The following is a 26,268-nucleotide window of genomic DNA, read 5'->3' on the forward strand; positions in this document are numbered from 1 at the left end:
TCATCTATGGAGCCTAATAATATACCCGGTTATCTAATAAATAGTGCTAAACAAGCACTGATGGACGAATCTCTTTAATATGAGCCCAGCAATGGGCTTTGTCCCCCACAGGTGTGGTGCACAGTTGCTGCAATGCTGCCACTCCACAAGGGTAGTTCCTCCACTAACCCCAGGAATTACAGACCTATCCAGTTTGACAAGTCCTATGTGCAAAGCCATGGAATGCATCATAACTGACCAAATGAACTACAGCATCAAAAATCTTATCAGACTTCACTCTCAGTAGTTTGGTTTTCTCAAGGGTAAGTCTTGTACAATGAACCAAGTTTTGGAGGTTGGCATAATGGTTAAGGTGTTTACCTTACCCACAAAATACAAGGTTAGACAGTCACCTTTGGAAAGCATAGCTAGGCTTAAAAGACTACCTAAGGTCATTAGCCTAGTAATCACTTATAAACATACATTCTAGGGATGGGTTTGGCACAATGGTTAAGATATTCACCTCACAGACGCAAGGTGCAGGGTTTGATTCTCCCCATGGGATATTGGCTAGGCTTAAAATGGCCCTTCTGGGGAATTAGCCTTATATTTACCTATGAATCTGGTAAACTTCTCTGACACGGTCACTAAGGCCGCAGACTGCAAACACACTGTCTACAGAGAATACCTTGAACTCGCCAAGGACATTTGATATAATACCACATGCTGGACGAGCTCTAAACTGACCCATACATGGTTAGGTGGATAGCCAAAATGGCTTAAGTACAAGACTCACACAGTATGATTAGGGAGAGCTTCCTTCAAGAGCATTAAGGTGATAAGAGTCCCTCGGGGATCTGTGCTGGGACCTTTACTACTTGGTGTCTGCTTCTCAGATCTCCACATACCAAATGAGTATAACAAAGTTCACTGATGACTGCAAGATGGGAGTCGTCAACTCCCTCTTTAACATACATGCACCCCAACAGGAGGTTACACTTGTCAATAGTTAGTATACAAAAAAACTTGCATGGCTCTTAGCAAAAAGCATTTCCTCTAGATAAAAAAGATGTCCTCTGCTCCTTGTACATATAAACTATAAACAATGACATTGGTAATCTCCAAACTCTGGACCCCACCCAGTTCAGGTTTGTAAAGAGCAGACCATGTCTCCTAAACCTGACAGACTTCTTTGAAACAGTCTCCAAAGCCGTAGATGAGGGTAAGGTGGTTCACACAGCCTATCTAGATCTCGCCAAGGCATTCAACACCATCCCCCACTCTGGAATTATAGATACACTCACTAAACTAGGTATAAATCCCTATGTCACAAGATGGGTTGCCAACTGGCTCACTGACAGAACCCACACTGTGAAAGTAGCAGACTCCAAATCCGACTTCAGACCAGTGACAAGTGGAGTACCACAGCATTCAGTTCTGGGTCCTCTCCTGTTTGGTATCTACTTCTCTGAAGTACAGGCTAACACAGAAGGGCTTTGGCTAACAAAGTTCGCAGATAACTGCAAACTAGGAGCCATAATCAAAACTCCTAACGATGTGGACATCCTACAAAAGGGCCTCACTGAGACAGATGCCTGGTGTCAGAGCCATGGCCTCAAGCTCAATGCCAAAAAGTGCATTGTTATCCCTTTTGGTAAAAACTCTGTACCCATGAACTACCACATAGGTGGTAGTCTACTTAACACAGACTTAACTGCTTTCCACTCAAGGAATGGAATGCTCCTCCCTGCATCACAGCTTGTTCTCCCACTAGATTTGCAGCTGTGGCTCCAACTTTAGAGTCATTTCACTACACCATGTCCCAAGTGTGTGTCTCCATCCTGCTTCTTTCACTCTACAAAAAGTGAAACAAGCACATATTCCTTCTGCAGCAGCGGCAGTCAGACTTATCATATCGCACTACCTAAAGAACCTGCACAGCTGAATTTCTCCTGCAATTGGCAAGAAGTCCACAAGCAACAAATAAAGTTAAATCTATGTAAGGCAATATGCAAATAACTTAATTTGTTAAGTCGTTTGCATTGTTTTGCAGTGCTGAAACTGCTGGAAGGATATCCCCACCCCCCACTCATTCACCCACACTCATAGGCCTTTTTACTGCTGAAGGTGAAGCTACATTAACACTTCAGCATATTTCACTCTTATCAGTGTAACATATCCCTGTAAAGACATTGAAAAGCCCATAAATATAAAATTAAATGCTGTGACTCGAGACAAGTATTTAGAGTTCAGACAACTTGTCTTTTGTATCCATAAACATCCTACCTCACTGATTGTTTATGGTGGTAAACCATCTGGGGGGGGGTTGCTTTCTACTCAAGGAACTGAATGCTCCTCCCTGCATCACATCTTGTTTTCCCACTAAATCTGCTGCTGTGGCTCCATCTTCAGAGTCACTTCACTACCCCATGTCCCAAGTGTGCGTCTCCATCCAGCTTCTTTCACTCTACAAAAAGATACAGTGGATTCTTGTATTTTCTTAATCATTATGGTTTATTTCATTTTGGTTCAAACTTGCACTAAAAATATATAACTAAGATTTCACTGTGTTTAATTGTGGCTAAGTGTTGTGTACTAAGCAGTAACACACGTCTGGGTGTGGGTAATGCTAGATTTACCCACGGTTGATGTGGTTCGCCCTTGTGATCAAAGACAACCGTGGGTAAATCTAGCATTACCCACACCCAGACGTGGGTTATTGCTATTATACAATGACATCATTTAAGAAAAATAATACTTACTTTTCTTAAATAATGTCTTTGTATAACACCTGTGTGGTGCCCTTCCATGGTTTTCTGCTATCCTGGGGCTTTTTCTGATGTACTGTGCATGCGTATGGAACTTGTGTTCCCACGCTTATGCAGTACATCAGAGCTGTGTAGAGGAAGCAAAGGAGAAAGGAAGATCTCTGTTGCTTTTTTAAAGCTATCTCGCTACGGACTAAAAGAATAAAAACTAAATCAGCCCCTTGGCTAGCTAAAACTACTCTTTCTACCATGAGACAAAGAGACAAAGCATGGGCACGCTACCAAAAACATAAGGCAACCCCACTCCTTAACGAATACAAAATGCTCTGCAATAAAGTTAAGAAACACATCTCTTCTGATAGACAAAATTACTACTCTACACTCCAAAACAAAAACAAAAACAACCCTCAAAAATTCTGGAAAGGAATCTCCACTCTCCTCCACCCCAGTAAACCAGATACTCCAAACCCAGATCCAAATGCTCCAGAACTAGATTTAGCCACCCAATTCAATTACTTCTTTATTGACTCTATTTCCAAACTAACCTCCTCTTTCTCTATTTCTTCCCCTTCATCTAACACCCCTTCACCCACCCCCAGTATCTCTTCATCCACACCCTACTCTACACCCACTAATCCCACTATACCCCTTTCTACACAAATTCCATCCTCATCTATACCACCCCAAAATTCAACACCCCATGACTGCACTCTCTTCACTTTAAATCCCATTCCTACTGCTACCATCAAGAAACTCCTTCAGAAATTGAAACCATGTACCAATGCTCCTGATAATATCCCTTCTTACTTTTTTGGCATCGCTGCGGAAAGTCTTGCCTACCCCATCAGCATCTTAATTAACCGCTCCTTCAAGAAGGCTCAGTTCCCCAAATCTGGAAACAAGCATATATCATACCATTACACAAAGGTGGTAACAATAACAACATTACTAATTTCCGTCCCATAGCCATCCTGTCCCCCATTGCAAAAATCCTTGAAAAATGTGTACAACTCCAACTCCTCCCTCATCTCCTAGACAACAATCTTATCACCCCCACACAACACGGTTTCAGACCGAATCATAGCACCATGACTGCCCTTCTCTCCTTCCTTGAAATCATCAATAAAGCCCGTGACTCAGGACAAATCGTTTCCACCATACTCCTTGATCTTTCTAAAGCTTTCGATACTATCTCTCACAGCCTGCTCTTAACTAAACCCTCCAAACTCTACCTATCCTCCTCATCTTTGAACTGGTTCTCTAGCTATCTTTCCAACAGAAATCAAGCTGTAAAGTGGAAAAGCAACTTCCTCCTTCCTAACTACCCCTACCGGAGTTCCACAAGGCTCCATACTGGGTCCTCTACTCTTCAATATCTTTATTAATGACTTCCACAAAGCTATCCCTTTCTCCAGCATCATTCAATATGCTGATGATTCTACTATCATCTGCTCTGCCTCTTCTATCCCCACCCTACAAAAACTTACTCAAGACGCCTTTTCTTCCACAGAGCAATGGATGCTTAGCAATCATCTAGCTCTTAATGCCACCAAAACCAAATTAATGCTATTTACCCCCTCCAAACTCACTCCCCCCAACATGAACTCATTCTTAATTACCAGTCAAAATAACTTACCTCTCGAAACAGTATCAGACACCAAACTACTCGGGGTTCAAATCGACAACCAACTAAAATTCAATTCCCACCTACAAAAAAACATCAAAAAAACACATCAAAAAATTGGTATGCTGTATAGACAAAATGCCTACCTTACATCCACCACTAAAACCACTCTAGCTACTTCCTTTCTTATCCCCTCCCTTCTATATGGTGCCCCACTACTTACTAATCTTCAGTCCTCATTAAAAAAACAGCTCACTTCATGCTATAATAAAATTGCTAAATTCGCCATCGCTCAAAGGTCTTCCACTCACCATTGTCTCTCCCTCCATAAACTAAAATGGTTAGAACTTCCCAACTATCTTACTTACACTCAACTAACTCTAGCCCATAAACTGATCCTAAACCCCTCCAAGTGTCCCTCGCTTGCTTCTGCCCTTAAAATGCACCTACCAAATAGAGTGCTAAGGTCTAATAATCAAAATTTACTAGAAGTGCATAAACCCACTCATCCCCCAGGCAAAAACCTCCTTTCCTTCAGCCTCGCCTCTGGAACTCTCTACCACCTAACATCCGCATTACCTCTAACCACTCTACCTTCAAGAAGTCACTTTTCTTACACCTAGCATCTAAATGGGAATGCTCTTGCTCCCACCCCTCATAAACAACTCTACTAAATGCCCTTAAATACCTTAATCTACCTTATTCACCTTCTATGTTTGTTCATTAATCTGCAATTATGTTTTGCATTTTGTTCCTTCAATTGCATGTACCAAGGCTTTTACTATCTAATTGTCATTAATCTGCAATTATGTTTTGCATTTTATTCCTTCAATTGCATGTACCAAGGCTTGTACTGTCTAATTATAATGACTTTATTTTTTGCTACTTCAATGTATCTAGTAATTACTATCAAATGTTAATGTATATCTATTTTCTGTTTTGGAGCTTTTCTCCCCAGGACTCCATTGAAAACGGGTTCTTCTAGGCCCAATGGACTATCCTGGTAAACCAACTGCAATAAATAAATAAATATGTTAAATGAGTTTAACATAGCAAGATATCTTTAAAAAAAGCAATGGAGAAAGGAAGATCTCTGTTCCCTTTTTTTAAGCTATCTCGCTATGTTAAACTAGTTTAACATAGCGAGATATCTTCTATCTAGCTATGTTAAACATATAACATAGCGAGATTAAAGCAACGGAGATCCTTCTTTCTCCGTTGCTACCTGTGCTCACACAGACAAAAAAAAAATCAGGACATATACTAATGGAAAAATTCCGGGCAACCGGACCTTTTTCCATTAGTATATGTCAGATTTACAATGGGCATGCTGGTTGGGCTGGCCAATCAGCATACATGTTTTGGAATGTTAATTGCCAATCACTGTATAATTGCTGTTAATGTGTAGTACAAATATCAGCACATGTGTACTGACTTTTTACTCTAGGTTGCAGTAATAGCATTACAGTTCGTCTTTCTGCTATTAATGTGTAGAAATTGAATTATCAAGTTTCTACTGGCTGGGTGTTTTACAGTAGGATTCAGTGTAACCACCAACATTTTTCTTGTTTGCACTGCAGTTACATCAAGTAAGTCTACAGTCTGTTGCCATCTTGCTAAGTGTTTTCTTTTTTTTTCTCTCTCTTTTCTTTCTCCCTGCTAATCTGTAGTACATATGTTTATGTTATGTATATATGTTTCCACTCACTTCTACTGAAGGCTTCTATTGTAATACCTGATTTTATGTTTATATGAACAGCACAGTTACTGGATAATGTAGGTGATTGTTACCATATGAGAGGTTCCGTTTGTGAAGAGTTTTGTCATTCCCTAGAGTTGCTTCCTTTTTTATTTTTATATATGTTACACTCTCTAGCTGGCTGCCTTTTCTAAGTGCTTCAATATCAGATTTACAGATTGTATGCTGTGCAGCAAAGAGTGGGAACTAACGGATAGACTTGCCTCCTGTCCCTCTAACATCTGTAAACCTACATCTCAGTAACCCCACACTTGCATGGATACACAGGTGATCCGCTGTGGCGACTCCTAACCGGGAAAAAGCCGAAAGAAGAAGAAACCCACTATCACAGCTGACATGCTCCTCCTAACTTATATATATTTCTTTACTCTTAATTCTCAGCCTCACTACAGCTACATCTTTGCATACCCCCACACACCAATACACACCAACAACCTCCTCTAACCCTCTCCACAATAAACGAAACAGATTATCACATATCTCATCCCAGCTTTTCTCCTATACCCTCCCATTCTATTCAAGCCACAAACTGGCCTCCTCACCTACTATGAAACCACACCTGACACCAGTACTCTCACCTAGGAATAAAAACCACTTCCCATGGTACACATTCCTCATTCCCTAGCTACTCAAATGTGGAGACATACATCCTAACCCTGGTCCACCCTATAATCCTAACCACAAGAGTAACCCCAAAGACTTAAACATACTTACACTTAACCTTAGAAGTATATGTAATAAAATAACCCCACTGCATGCCTGGATCGATCAAAATAAACCTGACATACTAGCCCTTACTGAAACATGGCTACACCCCAATGTAAAAGACTCAGAAATAATACCGCCAACTTTCCAATAACCAGAAGAGGTAGATCTAAAAAAAGGGGGGGGGATAGCACTTCTATATCCCTCTACACTCAACATCACACCCTATACCAGTAATATACCCATCTTTTCCAGTGCTGAGGTACTAATCTCCTTTTTGAACCTTAATATATCAAAAATAATTTGCATAATAGTAATATATATCCTACCAGGTAAAAATATACCAGTGTTGGAAAATATTTTATCCTGGACATCCCAAACAATAAACCCTGAAACAATAATCTTAGGAGATGTAAATATAGATTGGCAAACCATAGCTTCTGACTCCCCCACAAGCTTATCAATGCTCCAACAAGATAGAGCAAATATCTTGCCTGCCAATCCACCTTAGACTGGATTCTAGTATCCCACCCTGCTAATTACCCCTCTTCAGGTACACTGCCTAGCTCCCTGAATGATCGTCTACCAGCTTACTCCCTTAGAACGAACTCCCAACAACTAAGAGTACACACACTATAAAATCAGTTAGGAACTCAGTTAATTTATGTCAGCATAAATTCAACAATCACCTACAGGAAATAGAGTGGACACCCCCTTAAACAACTACCCCTTAATGCTGCTGTACTATACTTTAATAACACCTTCCTTCACATACTTAATACACCAGCTCCCATTCCTATGAAAAGAATCAAAAATAACTCCGCACCATGGCTCTCTAAGGAATGTAAACACCTGGTGAAGCAAAGGGACCTAGCCTGGTCAACCTGGAAACAAAACAAAATCATGTTAATTTCAAAACACTACGTAATAAAGTGATAAAACCAACAGAGATAAGAAGTCATACTATTCCCAGCTTCAATTCCAGCATAAAATCAACCCCAGTAAATTTTGGCACTCCATACCTTCTCTACTTAACCCTAGAAGAAATGGAGAGCACACCCCATCACCTGATACCCTTCCATCACAAATAGCCGAAAACCTTAAGAAGCACTTCATAAAATCAATTTCAGATCTACTAACACCCCTAATGCTGGACCCCCCCCCCCCACCCTTCAACCTATTCAGACACCAACCCTAGGCCATCAACTACTTCTAACCCTGTCATTACTAACCCCCATACTCAACATGTCATACAAACCCCATTATAATTTCAGCCCATACCCACTGACACCATTAAAAAACTGCTACAAAAACTAAAACCCTGCTCTACTTCAGCTGACAATCTCCCCTATACTACCTCAAACTGGCTGCTAATTCAGTTGCCTACCCAATCAGTATCCTTATAAACAGGTCTTTATCCGAATCAGAAGTACCTACCATATGGAAACAATCTCACATCACCCCCATCCACAAAGGGGCAACTCTTATGATCCATCCAATTTCCGTCCTATATCCATCTTGTCACCCATATCTAAAATTCGAGAGAGAAATGTCCATCAGCAGGTAATGCAATATCTATTGCAAAACAATCTTTTAACCAAAACCCAACATGGCTTCCGACCTAGCCACAGCACAGCTACAGCCCTATTGCCTTTTACAGACTCCGTGACGAAGGCCAGAGATGCAGGATGCTACACAACCTCACTATTCCTTGATCTCTCTAAGGCCTTTGACATAGTGTTTCACCCATTACTTTTGAACACACTGACTAACTTAGGCTTCTCACATAACACAGTAAAATGGTTTCAGAGCTACCTCAAGGATCGTAAAGAATCAGTGAAATGGTCCAACAAACTCTCACCGTTTCTCCACAACCCTACTGGAGTCCCCCAAGGCTCCATCCTAGGACCCCTACTCTTCAACATTTTCACAAACAATCTTCACACTGCCTCTCACCCTGGGACCCTCATTCAGTATGCTGATGATTCCACCATAATCTGCACTGCTCAATCACTACCAGAACTACTCTCAAAAACTCAACAATTCTTTACAGCAGTTGAATACTGGCTAAGAAATGCCCAACTCTTTCTTAATCCAAAGAAGAAAAAAATAGTATTCTTTCATCCCAAAAACACCTCCCTTGTCACTGATCATTTCAACATCCTTGCATCTGACAACACTGCCACAGAAATAGTGCAGGAAACCAAACTTCTAGGTGTTATCACTGACAATAAACTTTCATTTGACCCCCCCATATACAGCAAAATATACAGAAAACTCATCAAAAACTGGGACTCATATATAAACATTTTTTTTTACTGCAGCAACCAAAAATAGAAGTTATGTTCTTACCATAACGTTCCATGTTAGTTGTCTTCTTCTCGCCTTCTTCTTGCTGGATGGGTTCGGAGCCGACCTCGGCTCCGACTCGGCCACTCTAAAAGCTCGAGAGTTGGTTCCACCGGCTCGAGGCTCCCCTTATATCCCACAATGCTAGGCGTGAGTTACCTCAGATCTCGTTTGTAAGCTAGGCCCAGCTTATAATAGTAATAGAATAACTATAAACAAAATCCACCTCTATAAACCAGGGAGAAGAGAAGGGTGACCTACATCCTGATCCAGGAAAATATGCACAGCAGCATATACCTAAAGTAAAGAGGTGGTAGAAAGAGAGGTCACAATCAAAACTCCTCTAGGTCTGTCCAGGCCAGGGGGAAGGAGGGTGGGACCTTAAGAAGAAGGCGAGAAGAAGACAACTAACATGGAACGTTATGGTAAGAACATAACTTCTATATGTTAAGTTGTCTATCTCGCCTTCATTCTTGCTGGATGGGACCGCGTCCCTAGCACCTTGTCCAGGGTGGCCTAACGGAACAGACTCTTGAGAACAGTGGAACCAAAGTTAGCTCTATGCCTAGAAGCTAAATCCAACTTATAATGAGAAATGAAAGTGTGAGGAGTAGCCCAAGTAGCCGCTGCACAAATGGTGTCAATAGGCAGTCTGTCTTGGAAGGCTATAGAAGTAGCCAAAGCTCTGGTAGAATGGGCTTTAGGTTTGTTGGGCAGCTTTTGGTGTCTAATTTCATAAACCAGGGAAATCAGAGATGTTAGCCATCTAGATAATGATACCTTTGAAACTGAAAGTCCCTTTCTGCCTTCTGCATAAGAGACAAACAGTTGGTCAGATTTTCTGAATTGTTTAGTTCTATCCAAATAGTACCTTAACTGACGATGAACATCTAGCCAATGCAATTTTTGTTCAGACCTGTTAGAATATTCTGGAAAAAACACAGGGAGGTCAATGGTTTGATTTAGGTTAGACGCCAAGGCTATCTTAGGTAAAAAAGATGGGTTGGTTCGTAAAGATACCCTGTCCTTATGGAACAACAGATAAGGAGGTCGACAGCTGAGTGCATGAAGTTCTGAAACTCTTCTAGCTGAAGTAATAGCTACCAGAAAGAGTGTCTTCCATGATAGCAATTTTAAAGAACAGGAGGCTGCAGGTTCGAAAGGGGAAAGAATCAAAGAACTAAGAACTAAATTTAGGTCCCAAGGAGGAGGAGGATTTCTTATAGGAGGTCTGAGTAGAAAAACTCCTTTCAAAAAGGCTTTGCAAAGCTTGTGGGACATTATGGCAGACTCTGAAATGCCCACATGAAAGTTAGAAATAGCTGCCAATTGAACTTTAAGAGTAGAAGGAGATGAACCTGCATGGAAGAGTTCAGCTAGAAAATCAAGGACCATTTGGATGGAAGCAGTGAAAGGATCTATGTCCCTTCCTTGAGCCCAATAGGAAACGTTTCCACTTACTCAAATAAATCTTTCGAGTGGAAGATTTATGGGAAGCTATCAAAATATCTCGAACAGAGTGAGATATTTGAGGAAGCCTGGCTAAGGTTGGAATTGGAGGAACCAAGCAGTGAGGTTCAGAGAGGGAAGGGAGTGATGAAACTGACCCGACTGATGGATCAAAAGATCTGGAACTAGGTCCAGATGCCAAGGTCGCTCAACAGAAAATGATGTAGAAAGGGGAACCAAACCTGTCGAGGCCAGTAAGGAGCAATGAGGATCAACGAGGCCTTTTGAGCGATAGCTTTCTGTATCACTTGAGAGATTAGTGGGAAGGGAGGAAATGCATACAGAAGTCCCCGGGGCCAAACTTGGACTAGAGCGTTTCTGCTGGGCTGGCCTGGTAAAGGGAATAGGGTGAAATAATCTCTGCACTTGCTGTTTTGGGGAGTAGCAAAAAGGTCGCAGCAAGTCTGACCCCACTTGAGAAAAATTTCTCTCACAACAGAGTCTTTCAGAGACCACTCGTGAGGCATGAGGATAGCTCTGCTCAACTTGTCCGCGATTTGATTGGACTTCCCGGGGATGTGCGTTGCTATCAGAAACCGCTGAGAAGAAATCGTCCATTGCCACAGTCTGAGTGCTTCTCGACACAGGGGGTAGGACCTGGTTCCGCCTTGTTTGTTGATATACCACACTACAGACATATTGTCCGTCTGGATTGCTATCGTTCCCAAGGGAAGAGAGTCTTGAAGGGCTTGCAACGCTAAAAGCACTGCTCTCATCTCTAGAACATTTATGTGCAGGTGGCATTCATCTGGTTGCCATGTGCCCTGGACAGTTCTGCCCTGATAATGCCCCCCCCACCCGATCAGGGAGGCGTCCGTTGTCAGAGTAGCAACCGGAGGGGAAGGAACAAAGGGTCTTCCCAATAAGAGCTGAGGGGAAGACATCCACCACAGAAGATGATTTCCGCATGTTTGCGTAATCATAATGGTGTGGGACATCGGAAGTTGCTGGTATGACCATTGCGTGAAGAGCATCCATTGAAGGATTCTCATGTGGAATCTGGCTAATGGAAGCAGAGGTATGGCAGCCGCCATAATCCCCAACACTTTCAGAACTAACCTGGCTTTGATTCTGTTGCTGCTGAAGAGGAGCGAGACCAGTTTATGTATGTCTGTTATTCTCTGATCTGTTAGTCTCGCAGACATGTTGACTGTGTCTAGATTTGCGCCTATGAAGGTAATAGTACGACAAGGCGACAAAACAGACTTTTCGCAATTTATTGAAATGCCTAAATTTTGACAAATGCGAAAGGTGTAGTCCCTGGCCATTAGAAGAAGATGCTTGGTGGGAGCTGTGAGGAGCCAGTCGTCCAAATATGGAAACACCTGGAATCCTTGACGTCTCAGGTGAGAAGCTACCACTGCCATGCATTTGGTAAACACCGGGGGCAGTGGTGAGACCAAAGGGCAGGGCCCTGAATTGAAAATGACTGGTTCCCAGCCTGAAGTGGAGGAATCTTCTGGAGTGTCTGTTCATTTTTATGTGATAGTACGCATCCTGAAGGTCTATAGAGCACATCCAGTTTCCCTTTCCCAATAGGGGAAGGATGGACTGCAGCGTGACCATCCGAAATCTTGTTTTCTTGACTGACTTGTTCAAGATACTGAGATCCAAAATTGGTCTCCAGTCCCCTGTTTTCTTTGGAACTAAAAAGAACCTGGAGTAGATTCCGGATCCTTGCTGGTCTGCTGGAACTGGCTGAATTGCTCTTTTTGCAAGCAGCTTTGAAATTTCCAAAGCTGCAAGATCCCTTTGAGCGGGTGGAACATCTGGAAGGGATTTTTTTGATTGGTTTGGAATGCGAACGAGGGGAATGGAATAGCCTTCAGAAATGATGGACTGTACCCATTTGTTTTGAGTCAGGGATAGCCAGGCTTCTGGGTACAGTGACAATCTTCCCCCGACTGCCTCCGAAGGTGGGCAGTCGGGCAACACCTCAGGGATGCTGAAAGGGCTTATCAGAGAAGGTTTCTCAATTGCCCTGGTTCTGCAGACCCCCCCTGCCTCAAGGGCGACGTCTACCATTGTTGTTCCCCCCTCTGCCTCTGGCGGGGAACCGACTCTGTGCGTCAGGCGAAGTCCCTTGAGATTGTTTGCGGAACCACATTTTACCACTTTTCTGGCCTTTGGGGTAAGGCCTAGAAGGAGTAGAAAAACGGACTCCGACGGCAGAAAGAGTCTTGCCATCCGTCTCGCACCTAGTCAAGGTTTCTTTCACTTGAGGACCAAAAAGAGATGATCCATCAAACGGGGAATTAGTGAATGACGTTTTAAAGGGGTCCGCAAAGTTGCATAGCCGCATCCAGGCATGCCTGCATAAGGCCACACCTGTCCCTGCGGCCCTGCTCGCTCCATCAGCCGCATAAGAAAGGAGGCGCATGGAGGAGTTAGCTATGGAGTTCAGGGTAGCCAGCTGAGTGTTCATCTTGTCTTGAAAACCCGCAGCTGTAGGATCCTTCAACATGTCACTCGCTTCTTTGATCAAGTCTCTTTGAAGACGAGTAAAATGGCATAGGTAGTTCAGCGAGCATAGCAAAGGTCGCTGGCGAGAACATCCGCTTCCGTACCTGTCCATAGACCTAGATTCTTTGTTAGGGGATGAACAGGCACTGAAGGATCAGCTAGTTCCTTCTTGGTGGCAGCAGCTACCACCATAGCATCCACAGAAACACCTTTTGTGAGAAATTGCTTGTCAGTTGGTGCTGTTATAAATTTGGAAGGTCTCCTGGGGTAGGGTCCACTGAATCAGGAGCCGTCCAGGCCTTCTTTGCAACCACCTGCATGAGGGGATCAAAGGGGGACACCCAGGAGGTGGAAGGGCGAGCCAAGCGCCTCAAGATACACAGATTCATCCTCCGAAGGGTTAAGGGCTGGCCAATTTCCCTCTGTTTCAGGATCTCTAGAATGTCTGCGAAAGAGACATCTTCAGAAGGGGAACGTGGGAACCCTCGAATCCTCTAAATCTGTGTCAGAGGTGACAGACTCAGGTGAGTCTATGTGCTTCCTCTTACACTTTCTCTTCCTAGGGGCTCCCCTGCCAATTCAGGGAGGCCTCGAAGAGGATGAGATCCCACAGGGGTTCTTGAGGAGCTGGGGCGCTGGGGTCTGGGATGAGGGAGTGAGTCGACATAACCAGGGGCACTGAAGAGGGAGGGGCGGACGGAGCCCACTGTGGAGTCGAACAAGGTTCCAACACACTCCGCATGACCTCGAGCACCCCTGTCCGGCAGAGCCAGAGGTCCCGCTCCGAAGCTGAGAACCTCCCTCGGCACCGACAGAGATGGCTCGAGGCCGATGTCGGAGCCGAGCTCACCAGCGCCGAAGCACCGAGAGGGAGAGGGTCGGACAAGGGTCCGATGCCACTCACCCCTCGAGCCGACGAGGAAGCCCGGCGCCGAGATTCTTCAAAGAAGAAATCGAGCCGGCGGGCGAAGACAATTGTATCGGCTCCGACTCTACCACAGTCTCGGTCCCGAGACGCCCCGGCTCCGAGCTCAAAGGAGTCGGAGGAGGAATATTTATAGGAACAAGTTGAGGCATCGACTGATGAGTCGGACTCTGGAGCATTTGGGCCAGTGCCTCGGACTTCAAAAGTCTACTCACTACCCTCTGGAGGTCGTGATCTGAGAGCCTCGATGACCTGGAGGAGTGAGATCTGTGGCTCCGTTCAGACAGCAGGGGAGATGCTGGAGCCAAATGAACGGAGCCAAGGGACGGTGACCTCGATCTCTTTCTAGATGTCGGCTCCGATGGTCTGATCGGAGCTGACCCAGGAATCTCTAATGCCTCGGCTCCGGCCGGAGCCAAGGAAACCACAGATACTGTAGTCAAAGACTCATCGGCTCCAGCCGGAGCCGATGAAGCAGTAGGCTTCGAAGCCTTAGGCCTCGACTCTGAAGCTGGAGCCGAGGTCTTGGAAGCCTTAGAAGGTTTCCCCGATGACACAGAAAGGGAACCTTCAGGCTTAATCAAACCCCTTAAAATGAGTTTATTTTTTCTCTCCTGCAGGACTCTAGGGCTGAAGCCATGGCATACAGCACAAGAGTCCTGCAGGTGTAAAGGTCCCAGGCAATACACACAAGAAGTGTGACCGTCTGTCAGAGACATTTTCTGACAGCACGAGTCACACTTCTTGAAGCCTGAAACCTTTGAATCCTTGGACATACTCAAGGAACCGAAGTGTAATCACACACAGAAAACACACACACACAGATTACACTGATAGGGGTTTAAAGGGAATTATTTAAACTAAAGGGTAAGTTAAGTTAACACTCCCTAATCAAACACATACACACCCTAAGGATAGGGAAGGAAGGGCCCGAAGGCCTTAGGGAAAGAACTATAAGTTCTTTAGAAAAAAAGGGGGCTGGATAAAAGGTAGAAGGGATAATATCCACTACACTAAGGGGAAAGAAAAATACACTAAGCTAGCTTAAGTCTAAAGAATTTAAACTAGTCTAACTTTCACTAACCTGGAGCCGGTAGAAAACACACCTCGATCGCTGTAGCGGCAAACAAGATCTGAGGTAACTCACGCCTAGCATTGTGGGATATAAGGGGAGCCTCGAGCCGGTGGAACCAACTCTCGAGCTTTTAGAGTGGCCGAGTCGGAGCCGAGGTCGGCTCCGAACCCATCCAGCAAGAATAAAGGCGAGATAGACAACTTAACATCTACCCTTGCAAAAACATTTTTACTTCCCTCTCTTCTGTATGGTGCCCCTATCTTAACTTACAAAATTCTACCTTAAGCAAGTTGGAACAGTGCTACAACTAAGTTGCAAAGTTTGCCACAAACACTAAATATCACACACACCACTGTAAACCACTCCTAGAATTAAACTGGCTTGAACTACGCAACCAACCTGCCTTTATTCAGCTATCCACCTTGCACAACCTTATTTGCAAGCCTACTGTCTGCCCTGCACTAGCCAATCTTGTCACACCTTACACACCACATCGATCCCTAACAATCAGAAGACAAAAATTTCATAGCTATCTCAAAACCCACAAGAAAACCTGGTCACTCTCTGCATTCATAGTCTGTCTCTATACATTGGAATTCACTACCTCTAGCTACCAGGTTTATTCCTGGCCTAACCCATTTCAAAGCCTCCTTAAAAAATCATCTCAAAAATACATGGCTCTGCTCCTGCATAAAGCCTGCCTAATGCTCAGGTCTTCCTCTTCTCTCACATTTCAATCCCTCACAGACTGCAAGATCCTTAGGTTCCTCAAACTCCTTCTCTGCTTCTATACCATATCCTTAAGCTGCTGCTCAGGCTTTACTGCTTCTCTTCTTCTTAACTCTCTCTCACTAGATGTCTGCATCACTAACTTTCTGACTGCTATTTCTACATCAAGTATGATGAGAGTGACCATTATCATCTGTAATGTTTTAACTGCATAGACCTGTTTAGATATGTAGTAATATATTACAACATCTAGTAGCATTTGTTCTTTCAACTTATTTTTTGTATAGTACTTCTAATGTAAGTTTTATTGTATTGGATTATACTGTATTTGTATTGTACTGTATGTGGAGCTTTTCTCACCGGGCCTCTGCTGAAAACGGGTTCAGTAGACCCAGTCAGACCACCTAGGTAAACAAATGTCATATAAATAAATAAATAACACACCTTTCAGATGTTTCTGCTATCCAGGTACTGGCATCTACCTAGGACTAAACTGCACTTTATCATCAGTGTTCATATTTTATATTATGCAACTTCCTTGTCAATGTTTTCTACATACACACACACACACACACATATATATATATATATATATATATATATATATATATATAAAAATAGACATAGCTATAACTATAGCTATATATATATATATATATATATATATATATATATATATATATATATATACATACATATATATATATATATATATATATATATGTGTGTGTGTGTGCATACACATACATACATACATATATATATATATAGAGAGAGAGAGAGAGAGACATAGTATACATCTAGAAAAAAGCCACAACTCATTGCACATGCTCTGGTAATCAGTTTTTGAAAAAAGTATTTTAAAATTATTTTCGTGTCTTGTATGATCCAAAAACACACAGCCAGTCCACATTTACAAAAAGAAAAATGTTATTGCTTACCTTACTTAGTTCAGGAAAGAGATCCTGTATTACAATGTCCAAAAGAACGTATGTCAACTGAAACAGAAACATAGGTAACATGCAGTGAGTTTTAAAACAAACACAAAAATATAACAGTATATGTGACACAGCAAACCAAGGCAAGAAGAAAACTCTTCTGAGTCAATGTTCTTATTACCTGGACATAAAATGCTATGGTTGCTTAAAAATAATGAATGGGCTGCAGTACAGAAAGTTTGTCAGTGCTGTTGTTTTCCAAAAACACAGATCTTCTATAGACCTTCCCTCTAAAAAATGCTAAAACATTAATTATGTGTATTAGTTTACTTGAAATCCCAAACTAACATCTCTTTGCATCCACTGCCAACAAATAAACTAAAACAAAAAGCCTGCTACAATAAAATGTATTAAAACACCTGCTCTAGCTGTAGATGTAATGTCCAGTCTTTTGTGCTTGGAGAAGGTATGGACAGAGGACCAAATGGCTGCCTCGAGGTTATCATTATGAACAGTATACTCAATTCTCTGTACAAAACAAGGGAAAGAAGTATATTTTCTTATTTGATCTGTGGCCTAGGAAAGAATACTGGGATATGAATGGTTTGGTAAAGGGCAGTATCGGTCACCGCTTTTGTTATAAATGATAAGCTGGTGTGCAAAGCAACCTTTGTCTGCCTAGGAATCCACAAAGGGCTCTGTGCATATCAGTGCTTGCAATTCTGGCACCCTAGCTTTGTTTCCATGAAACAAACTTTACATGTGCTGAGTTTAATGTTTCAAGAGGAAGCCGTGTTAGTTTTTCTAGCATAAAATTTAGACACAATCACCCTTCCTGGGGGCCTAATATGTAGGACTTCATTTAAAAATTGTTGCACATCCCCTTAACTGGAGAGAGAAAGGGGGTTCCATAAGCAGCCAAGTTGCTATGGATAATGAGTGGATCTTAATGAAGGCATATGCTAAGCCTGCCTGAAACAGGCCCATCATATATTCTATGGCTTGTGGTACCTCTTCTTCAGTAGATAAGTGGTTCCTCCCTTGGCACTACAAGTAGAATTTATTCCACTTCCCAAACATGACTTCTTTGCTCTTGGTCTGATAACCACCATCATTATGTAGTTTTTTGTAAATTCTCATTATGTAGTACACATCCTGAGGGATATGGTGATGAAAGGGTAGTAAAGCTATATCCCAGACTGCCATATTAAGAATTTTGATTCACATGCGTCTTGTATGTCCTTGCTCTGGGATAGCAGGTCCAAACATCTGTGCAGACTCATACAGCCTTCCTTGACCATCAGTGTGAGGTGCAAGAACCTCTGCAACCTTGACCAAAGATGAAGCTATAAGGATTAGTCTTGGCTGATCACCTTAGATCTTTTGAATCACTTTTGGGATTATCAATAGAGATGGAAAGGCATACAGGAATTTTCCCCTCAACAAAAAGCTGAACACATCCACCACCCTAGCTTTTGGTTGTGAGGTGCTGGCACAAAAACCTCTTGGCTTTAAAGTTCTCACATGAATCATAGAGATACTTTACTGGTACATCCTACCTCAAAGTTGGAGACAGAAAGACCACTAGTAAAAAGAGAAGAAACAGGAAACGTGGCTCCAAAAAAGGAAAAAATAAATTCATATACAACACACCAACATGGTGCTCCTGCAGGCAAAGGGTAACTCCAAACTTAAAATAAAATCAACTTGAATAAAACATTAAAAAAAGTTTATTAAGGTGAGCACTTTCACGGTAATACACTGCTTCATCAGACAACTCAATTAAAACATTATGCATTTTTATATTCAAATCAACCAATGAAAATCACTAAGCAATTAATACAGAATATAGACTCTTAAAGAATCATATAAAGATACAGACTATTGATAAAAGTCATGCTAAAAAATCAATGTTTCAATGACCTTTCTCTTAAAAAAGGTTTCATTTACACCATATCATTAATACCAGGGAAGCAGTCTGCTTTATAGGTTCATAGGTTCATACTAGGCTATCTGCCCTAGGGCATTTATAAGCCTATCCAGAGTGTGTTTGGCTTTTACCACCCATTTTAAATTAATTTTGCTATGCCCTTTTTCGAGGTTAGTATACTGTGCCTCTGTCTAACAGTGACACAGAAGTGATACCCGGGGTAAACCTACGATCTCCCATCAAGATTCCTCTTGAAGAGAGTCAATGAGGGACTCTGCCTAACCTGGACTGGGATTTTATTCCAGAGTGAAGGGAGCCTCTGGGTTATGAATCTGTCCCTCCAGCATGTCCTATTTATTTCAGTGCTGAGGTTCAAGTCTCTCGAGCGCGTAGATCGATGGAATTTGGATTTTCTGAGGTGCAGCATGTCCATTAATTCCGGGTTGGACATGGCTTTATACGTCAGGCACAGATCGCCTCTGAGCAGGCGGTATGCCACTGAGTAGAGCTGGAGTTTTGTTAACTGGGCAGCATATGGCATCTGTTTGAGCCCTTTGATCCTCTTGGTGAGGTACTTTTGGGGTCTTTCCAGTTGCTCCAGGTGTCTGGTAAGGTACATCCCAAAACGGGCATTGTACTCAATTATGGGCCTGATGAGGGATGAGTAAAGAGGCACGATGACCTCCCCTGATCTAGATGTGAATCCTTTCATGATTAGGTGGGCTATATAAAATGTTTTTCTAACCACTTTGCCCACGTGGTTGTCAAATGACAGATTGCTATCAACTTGGGTCCCCAGGTCCCTAATTACTTCTTCTGTACTTAATGGATTACCACCTATGTGGTAATTTGTGGGCACTTTGTTTTTGCCAAAGGGGATGACTATATACTTTTTGGCGTTTAGCTTGAGGCCATGGCTCTGGCACCAGTTGTCTGTTTCTATGAGGCCCTTTTGGAGGATGCTTGTGTCGGCTGGAGAGTCGATTATGGCGCCCAGTTTGCAGTCATCTGCGAACTTGGTCAGCCACAGTCCTTCCGTGTTGGCTTGTACCTCCGAGAAATATATACTGAACAAGAGAGGTCCCAGGACTGAGCCTTGTGGGACGCCACTTGTAACTGGTTTGGAGTCTGACATGGCTCCAGCAATTCTAATCATGTGGGTTCTGTCCTTGAGCCAGTTTGCAACCCATCTAGTGACATAGGGGTTTATATTTAAGCTGGTGAGCTTATCTATAATGCCCGAGTGGGGTATTGTATCGAAGGCTTTTGCGAGGTCCAGGTAGGCTGTGTGGACCACCTTCCCCTCGTCAATGGCCTTGGTGACTGTTTCAAAGAAATCGACCAGGTTTAAGAGGCAGGATCTGCCCTTAAAGCCGAACTGGGTAGGCTCCAGTGTCTGTAGGTCCCCAATATCTTTATTTATGAGGTCCATGATGATCCTTTCCATAGCTTTGCAGACCAAGCTAGTCAGGCTTATGGGGAGATAGTTTCCAGGATCCGTTGAGGCACCACCTTTGTGGAGAGGGACCACTGTTGCTGTGCGCCACTCTTTGGGTACATATCCTGTAGTAAGGCTGAGATTGAACAGCAGTTTTATGTTTGGGTTTAGCTCTTCTTGGAGTTTATGTAGGACGCAGCCCGGTACACCGTCTGGTCCCATTGATGCTGTGTTTTTTGCTTTGGAGAGGGCGGCTCTTACCTGAGCATCTGAGATGTCAGGGGGGCAGCACTCTGCTGGGATAGATATTTGCCCTTTTGGTGGGGAGGGGAGAAGTTTGCTGAACCTGTCAGCTAGGATGTTGGCAATGTCTGTGGGTTCGGTGTATTTTTTGTCATTTTGGACTAATTTTGAGCATATCTGGGAATTCCCACCCAGGTTCCTAACATAACTAAAGAAAGCCTTGTGATTATCCTTAGTGTCCTGTGAAATTTTTCTCTCGAAGCTGGCCTTAGACGATTTTATGAGTGCCCGTAGTTTTTTGCTAATACTGATCAGAGATGCCTTCCCTTTTTGGGATTTTGCTCTATCATGTAGTAGCTTCCACCTTCTACTGTATAGTTTGTTTATGGCTGGGGTCCACCAGACAGGACGTCTGCCTTTGGAGGATTGGGTCTTGGTTTTATTTGGGATTGCATGATCCATGCATTCCTGAAGGTGTTCATAGAATGCATTTATAAAGGATTCTGCGGTCTGGGCCGTATTTTCCACAGGCCCGGGGGCTTTGAAGGATTCCACCTCGGTTTTGAGGAGTGTGAAATTTGCTTTAGAGAAGTTTTTCACTGTGGTTTTCTGGGCAGGGGGTGGGGTCGGGATGTGAATATCCAGTGAGATTAGTTTATGGTCTGATCTTACCAGTGAGGGATACACTTCTGGTCTGGAGCATAGAGTCCCCATGTTGGTGATGATCAGGTTCAGTATGTTTTCCCCTCTTGTGGGAGTGGTAACAAGTTGTTCCATAGCAATTGAGTTTATAAATTCTAGGAACCCTTGGGCTAGGGTGTTGGAGCTAGAGTAATGCTCCCAGTCTATGTTTGGGTAGTTGGAGTCGCCCAATATAATGGTGTTTGGAGAGACCTTCATATTTTCCAGTGTTCTCAGGAAGGCCGAGTGGGGTTCCTGGGTTTGGGAGGGTGGTCTGTAGCAGGCTATAAACTGGAAGGCAGTTTTACCCACTGTTAGTTGCACATGGATAGTCTCTGATGCTTCGTGCTGTGCCACCAACCTGGAGTTGTGGGTATCTTTGACGAATATTGACACTCCCCCTCCTTTTGTGGTTCCGACCAAGTTTTGGGGCCGAAAAGCATGGTATGAGGTATAACCTGGTAGTGCTGGGGTGCTCTCGAGAGCCTTGAACCAGGTTTCTGTTACTGCACAGATATCAATGTTCTCCATGCTAAGGAGAGTTTTGAGTGCGTGCATCTTGAGGTTTAGACTTCTGGCGTTGAGTAGCATTACTCTTAGTTTCTTATCCCTTGTGATACCTATGGAGGTGGGTTTGTCTTTTGAGCCTTGCCTAAAAAAGGCACTATGGGGGTAGCAAGACCCTTTGCCAATATCCGAAAGCCCAGGGGTGACAGGTGCAAGCCGTCCCTAGTGAAGCATCGTGGCTTGTCGAGCATGTCATCCCAGGCTGACAGGCATTGGATCCCCTTTGAATGACACCAATACTTAAGCCAATTGTTGAAATTGATCATCTTGTCTTCATATTGTGGCATCATTCTTGGTGAGGTAAGATGCTACTCAAGGTCAGGGTCATACTGGCCTGAGCTACATGCTCAGAGAGCTCCTCTATGTCTCTTTTCATGTAGTCCAGGGAGTGCGTCTCAGGTCATTCACACCAGCATGGACAATGACTGAGTCATATTTGTACTTGCCTTGGAGTGACCTGAGTGCTTGTGTTATGTGGCGGATCCTAGCGCCCGACAGGCAGCTCACCGTGACCTTCTCCTTGTTCAGCCTGGTGAGCGGGACGTCAGTGTGCCTGACAATAGAGTCACCTATTACAAGTGTATCAGGTGTGTTGTTTAGCCTTAAGGGCTGTGACTGTTCGGCACACTGGCTTTGTGAGCTATGTGTTGCACGTGTTTTGTTTTGGGGTAGCGGTTGCTTGGGTGTCTGCTTTGGAGGTCTCTGCTGCTTAGGCAGATTTTTATTTACAGCCTCCGAGTATGTTTTTGTGTGTTTATGTGTTTGGTTTGCTGTCGTGGTAGGTCTGTGTGAGACTGGAATTGTAGTGAGTGTGGTTTCCTTCTCCTCCTGACTGGTTATGCCAGTACTGAGCTAAGAGAGCTTAGCCTCCAGTTTAGCTATATGGTTGCGTCTCTCACATGTGTTGGAATTTGTTGGGAGGAGGAGAGGGTTGTCTGTGTACATGAGGCAGTTGTAACATTGCCTCAAGATTCCCAGATTCACCAGCTGGACCAGAGAGGAGCTTGACAACTGACCTTTGGACATGCTAGAATAGTATTGGGAATTCCTTTATAATTGAAAAAAAAGGGCCAATGGGGATCAAGGTACTCAAGGGGAGTTTGTGAGGGTGTAGTGCTTTTAATTTTTTAGTGCTGACTTAGTGAGCAAGTGCCAGGTAACTTAAATGCAATGTGTTACAGGTAACTTAAATGCAAAAACGACAAACAGTAACTTTCTTTCAAGTGAAACAAGGAAATAAGTACAGTAAGCAAAGCAGATATCACTAGGGATCCACAGAAGAGCTGAAAAGCTGCGTTTTAGGTGGAATTAGCGTTTCAGGGAAATAACAAGCATACAAACAAAGCTAGATTCAGCAGGCCTGGATCTAGTCTATGCTACAGCAAACAAGGTGTACCAATTTCAATAATAAACAGTTCAAATATGCAGGCACTATAAGCCTTTAACCAGAAATTCCCAGCTCAGAAGGGCAGAGTCCAGCCTCTCCTCCCACAAGAGTGCAGACCACGAACCCTCTTAATGTAAAATAACTGGCCTGAAGCCCAAGTGCTAAAACCAGAATTAATACACTTTTAGAATAACAGACACTGAGCCCTCAATCAGCAGTTCCCAACTTAGAAGGATGTAAGCTACCTGTTCTGCCACTACAGTGCAGACCACAAACCTTCTTAATGTAAAACAACTGGTCTGAAGCCCAAGTGCTTAAACTAAAAGGCTTAGAATGAGTTACACCAAGCAGTAATAAATACAATTGAGTACTTTTAAGATGAAGCAAAAGCAAAATAAAGTAGGAAGAAACACAAATACAGTAAAAGCAGATACATTTTTTTTTCTTAAGTGGAAAGAAAGGAAAGAGAAAGGAGTAGCAGAAACTAAGCTGATTGGCCTTCTCAAATGTTCTCCCTGTACTGGGTAGAATGAGGTAATGACACTAGACTGGGAGGAGGGTCCCAGATCAAATTTACACTAGGGGCGGGCAACTGCAAAGCCACCAACTATAAAAACACTATACCAACAGGAAGGGAGGGTGGGAAACAAACTGCAAAAATGTTTCTCACAGCTGAAAAGCAGCAGTGAGCCTTTCAATGAAAGTTTTAAACAGCCTTTAAACAGTTTGGATTTGGCTTTATTGGCCTGAAATTGTCCATTAAAACAACTTCAAATGTAAAAGTCATGGGCAATCAGAATTGCCATATAGCTGAAACACCTGATGTTCATAAGGGTCATTTGCATATATCCCATGTGCCTCTGTTGCAGGAAGATTGGGAGGTCATTCATTGGAAGTTTTATCTTGGCTGGAGTATTTATTTAGTTTTTTTTTTCTGTGAGCAGAGTTGGAATCTATTGCAAACTGATAAGTACACTTTTTGCAACTTAATTTGCACTGTGCTGTATTTATACATTTGATTATTATTTATAGTGGTGCAGTATTGTTTCTGTCCCTTGTTGTCTCTACTGTGTTTTTTTCTCAGGGTAGCTCAGAAGCTAGTATCAAGTAGGGGGTTGTGTTTTTTCCTCAGGGTAGCTCAGAAGCCAGTATCAAGTAGGGGGTTGTTGAGCCAGCCCACATCCTAGCTGTTAGTCATTGCCTGAGGTGTATTTTCATTGCTGTAATTCCAACACAGACTGCATTGCTGTGAACTGGTGGAAAGCTGATAGATTTGCTGTGAGCAGAGTTGGAATCTATTCCAAACTGATAAGTACACTTTTTGCAACTTAATTTGCACTGTGCTGTATTTATGCATTTGCTTACTATTTATAGTGGTGCTGTATTGTTTCTGTCCACTGTGTTTCCCACCCACCCTCTCTGTTCTTGTTTTGGTGGTAATCTTGGTGGCTTTGAAACGGCCCACCCTTCTTGTAAATTTGTATTTGGATACTCCTTCTGGACCCATCTCATTTGCTCACTCAACTGAGTGCAGTGAGATCATATTCTGATTTCAGTCACTCCTACTGTGTACAAAGAGAGCATTTGGGAAGGACAACCCCTGTAGTAGCCCCTTAATCCTGCTCTGCCCCCCCCAAAAAAAAAAAAAATATATATATATATATATATATATATATATATATATATATATACACATACACACTTTATTCAGCTGTTCTTACTGTAACTGTCTTAGTTGCTGTTCTGAGTGCTGTTATCTGTTCAGTCGCTCTTACTCTGCACTTATGACTGCTTGTTAGTAGCCTTCTAATTTAATGCCTTCTGCACTTGTTTTTTAGTCATTTGTTAATATAATTGCATTTAATTAAACTGTATTTGCCGTAATATTGCTACACATTTGTGCTAGCCTGCACTGCATTTGAACTGTATACACTGCTGTTTTAGCTACTTTTCTGTATTAAAAAAAGTCTATGCTTGTTTCCTGCCTTTCCTGTAACTAGTCTAGTCCACCAGGACAGTTTGTAAGCTCCGGAGCCCCCCAAGCCTTTATGTGTTGGAGGGAAGCCTTCTAGCTCATCAGTGGGAGTGGTAAGCACTAAGTAGCCTATCTACCACAGGAGGAGAGGTTTCTGGCCCAGAAATTATAGTTTTCTGGCTGTTTGGAAAGCTTTTCCATCTCTTTCAACCTTCTGACTTAAAAGCTTGTGTTTGCGCTTGTTTCCTGCCTTTCCTATTACTAGTCTAGTCCAGGTGCAGATTTGCTCTATCCAGGACTCTTTGTAAGCTTCTGAGCCCCCCAATCCTTTCTGTGTTGGGGGGAAGCCTTCCAGCTTATCAGTGGGAGTGTTAAGCATTAGGTAGCCTATCTACCACAAGAGGAGTGGTCCCTGGCCCAGAAATTGTAGCTACTGGCCGTTTTGGGCAGTTTTCTTCCACCTCTTTCAACTTTCTGGTTTGAAAGCCGCACTTGCGCTTGTTTCCCGCCTTTCCTGTAACTAGTCTAGTCCAGGTACAGATTTGCTGTATCCAGCTTATCAGTAGGAGTGGTAAGCACTAGGTAGCCTATCTTCCAAGGGAAGAGGGTTTTGGCCCATAGGCTGTTTAGGCAGTTTTCCATCTCTTTCAACTTGCTGGCTTAAAAGCCTGCATTTGTGCTTGTTCACCGCCTTTCCCGTAACTAGTCTAGTCCAGGTACAGATTTGCTGTATCCATGACTCTTTGTAAGCTTCTGAGCCCCCCAAGCCTTTCTGTGTTGAAGGGAAGCCTTCTAGCTCATCAGTGGGAGTGGTAAGAACTAGGTAGCCTGTCTACCACAAGAGGAGTGGTTCTTGGCCCAGGAATTGTAGTTTATTGATCATTTGGGAAGCTGGCCATCTCTTTCAACTTTCCGGTTTTAAAGACCACATCTGCACTTGTTTCCCATCATTCCTGTAACTAACCTACTGGAAAGCACTAGAAAGCCTTAAACTGATACAAGCCTTCTAGCTTAAAACAGAGTCTTTGGAGTGATTAAGTATCAGTTTTCTGTATTTTCTTGCTGTAAACTGTTTTCTGCCTAAACGCTGATTTTCCAGCGTTTATTGTGATTTAAAAGCTTGTTTTTTTCACATATTGTACTTATTTGACTGCCTGCACTTTTAAACAGTCGTTTTGTGTTTAAATAATTTAACTGTTGTAGGCTACACACTAAAGCACAATA

At 43.0% G+C, this 26,268-nt stretch overlaps 1 protein-coding gene across 1 annotated transcript in view; it reads right to left on the reverse strand.

The window, feature by feature from the left end:
- The window catches only part of SNX14 (sorting nexin 14), a 1,453,711-nt gene that overhangs the window by 63,225 nt on the left and 1,364,218 nt on the right, over positions 1-26,268 (reverse strand). The window contains exon 23 of the mRNA XM_044067476.1: positions 16,827-16,883. Within this exon, the coding sequence (XP_043923411.1) occupies positions 16,827-16,883 (57 nt within the window). The remainder of the gene's footprint in view (positions 1-16,826; positions 16,884-26,268) is intronic.

This window comes from Protopterus annectens, chromosome 1.part0, assembly GCF_019279795.1.
Source record: "Protopterus annectens isolate FY-2018-M chromosome 1.part0, PAN1.0, whole genome shotgun sequence".
Lineage (NCBI taxonomy): Eukaryota > Metazoa > Chordata > Ceratodontiformes > Protopteridae > Protopterus > Protopterus annectens.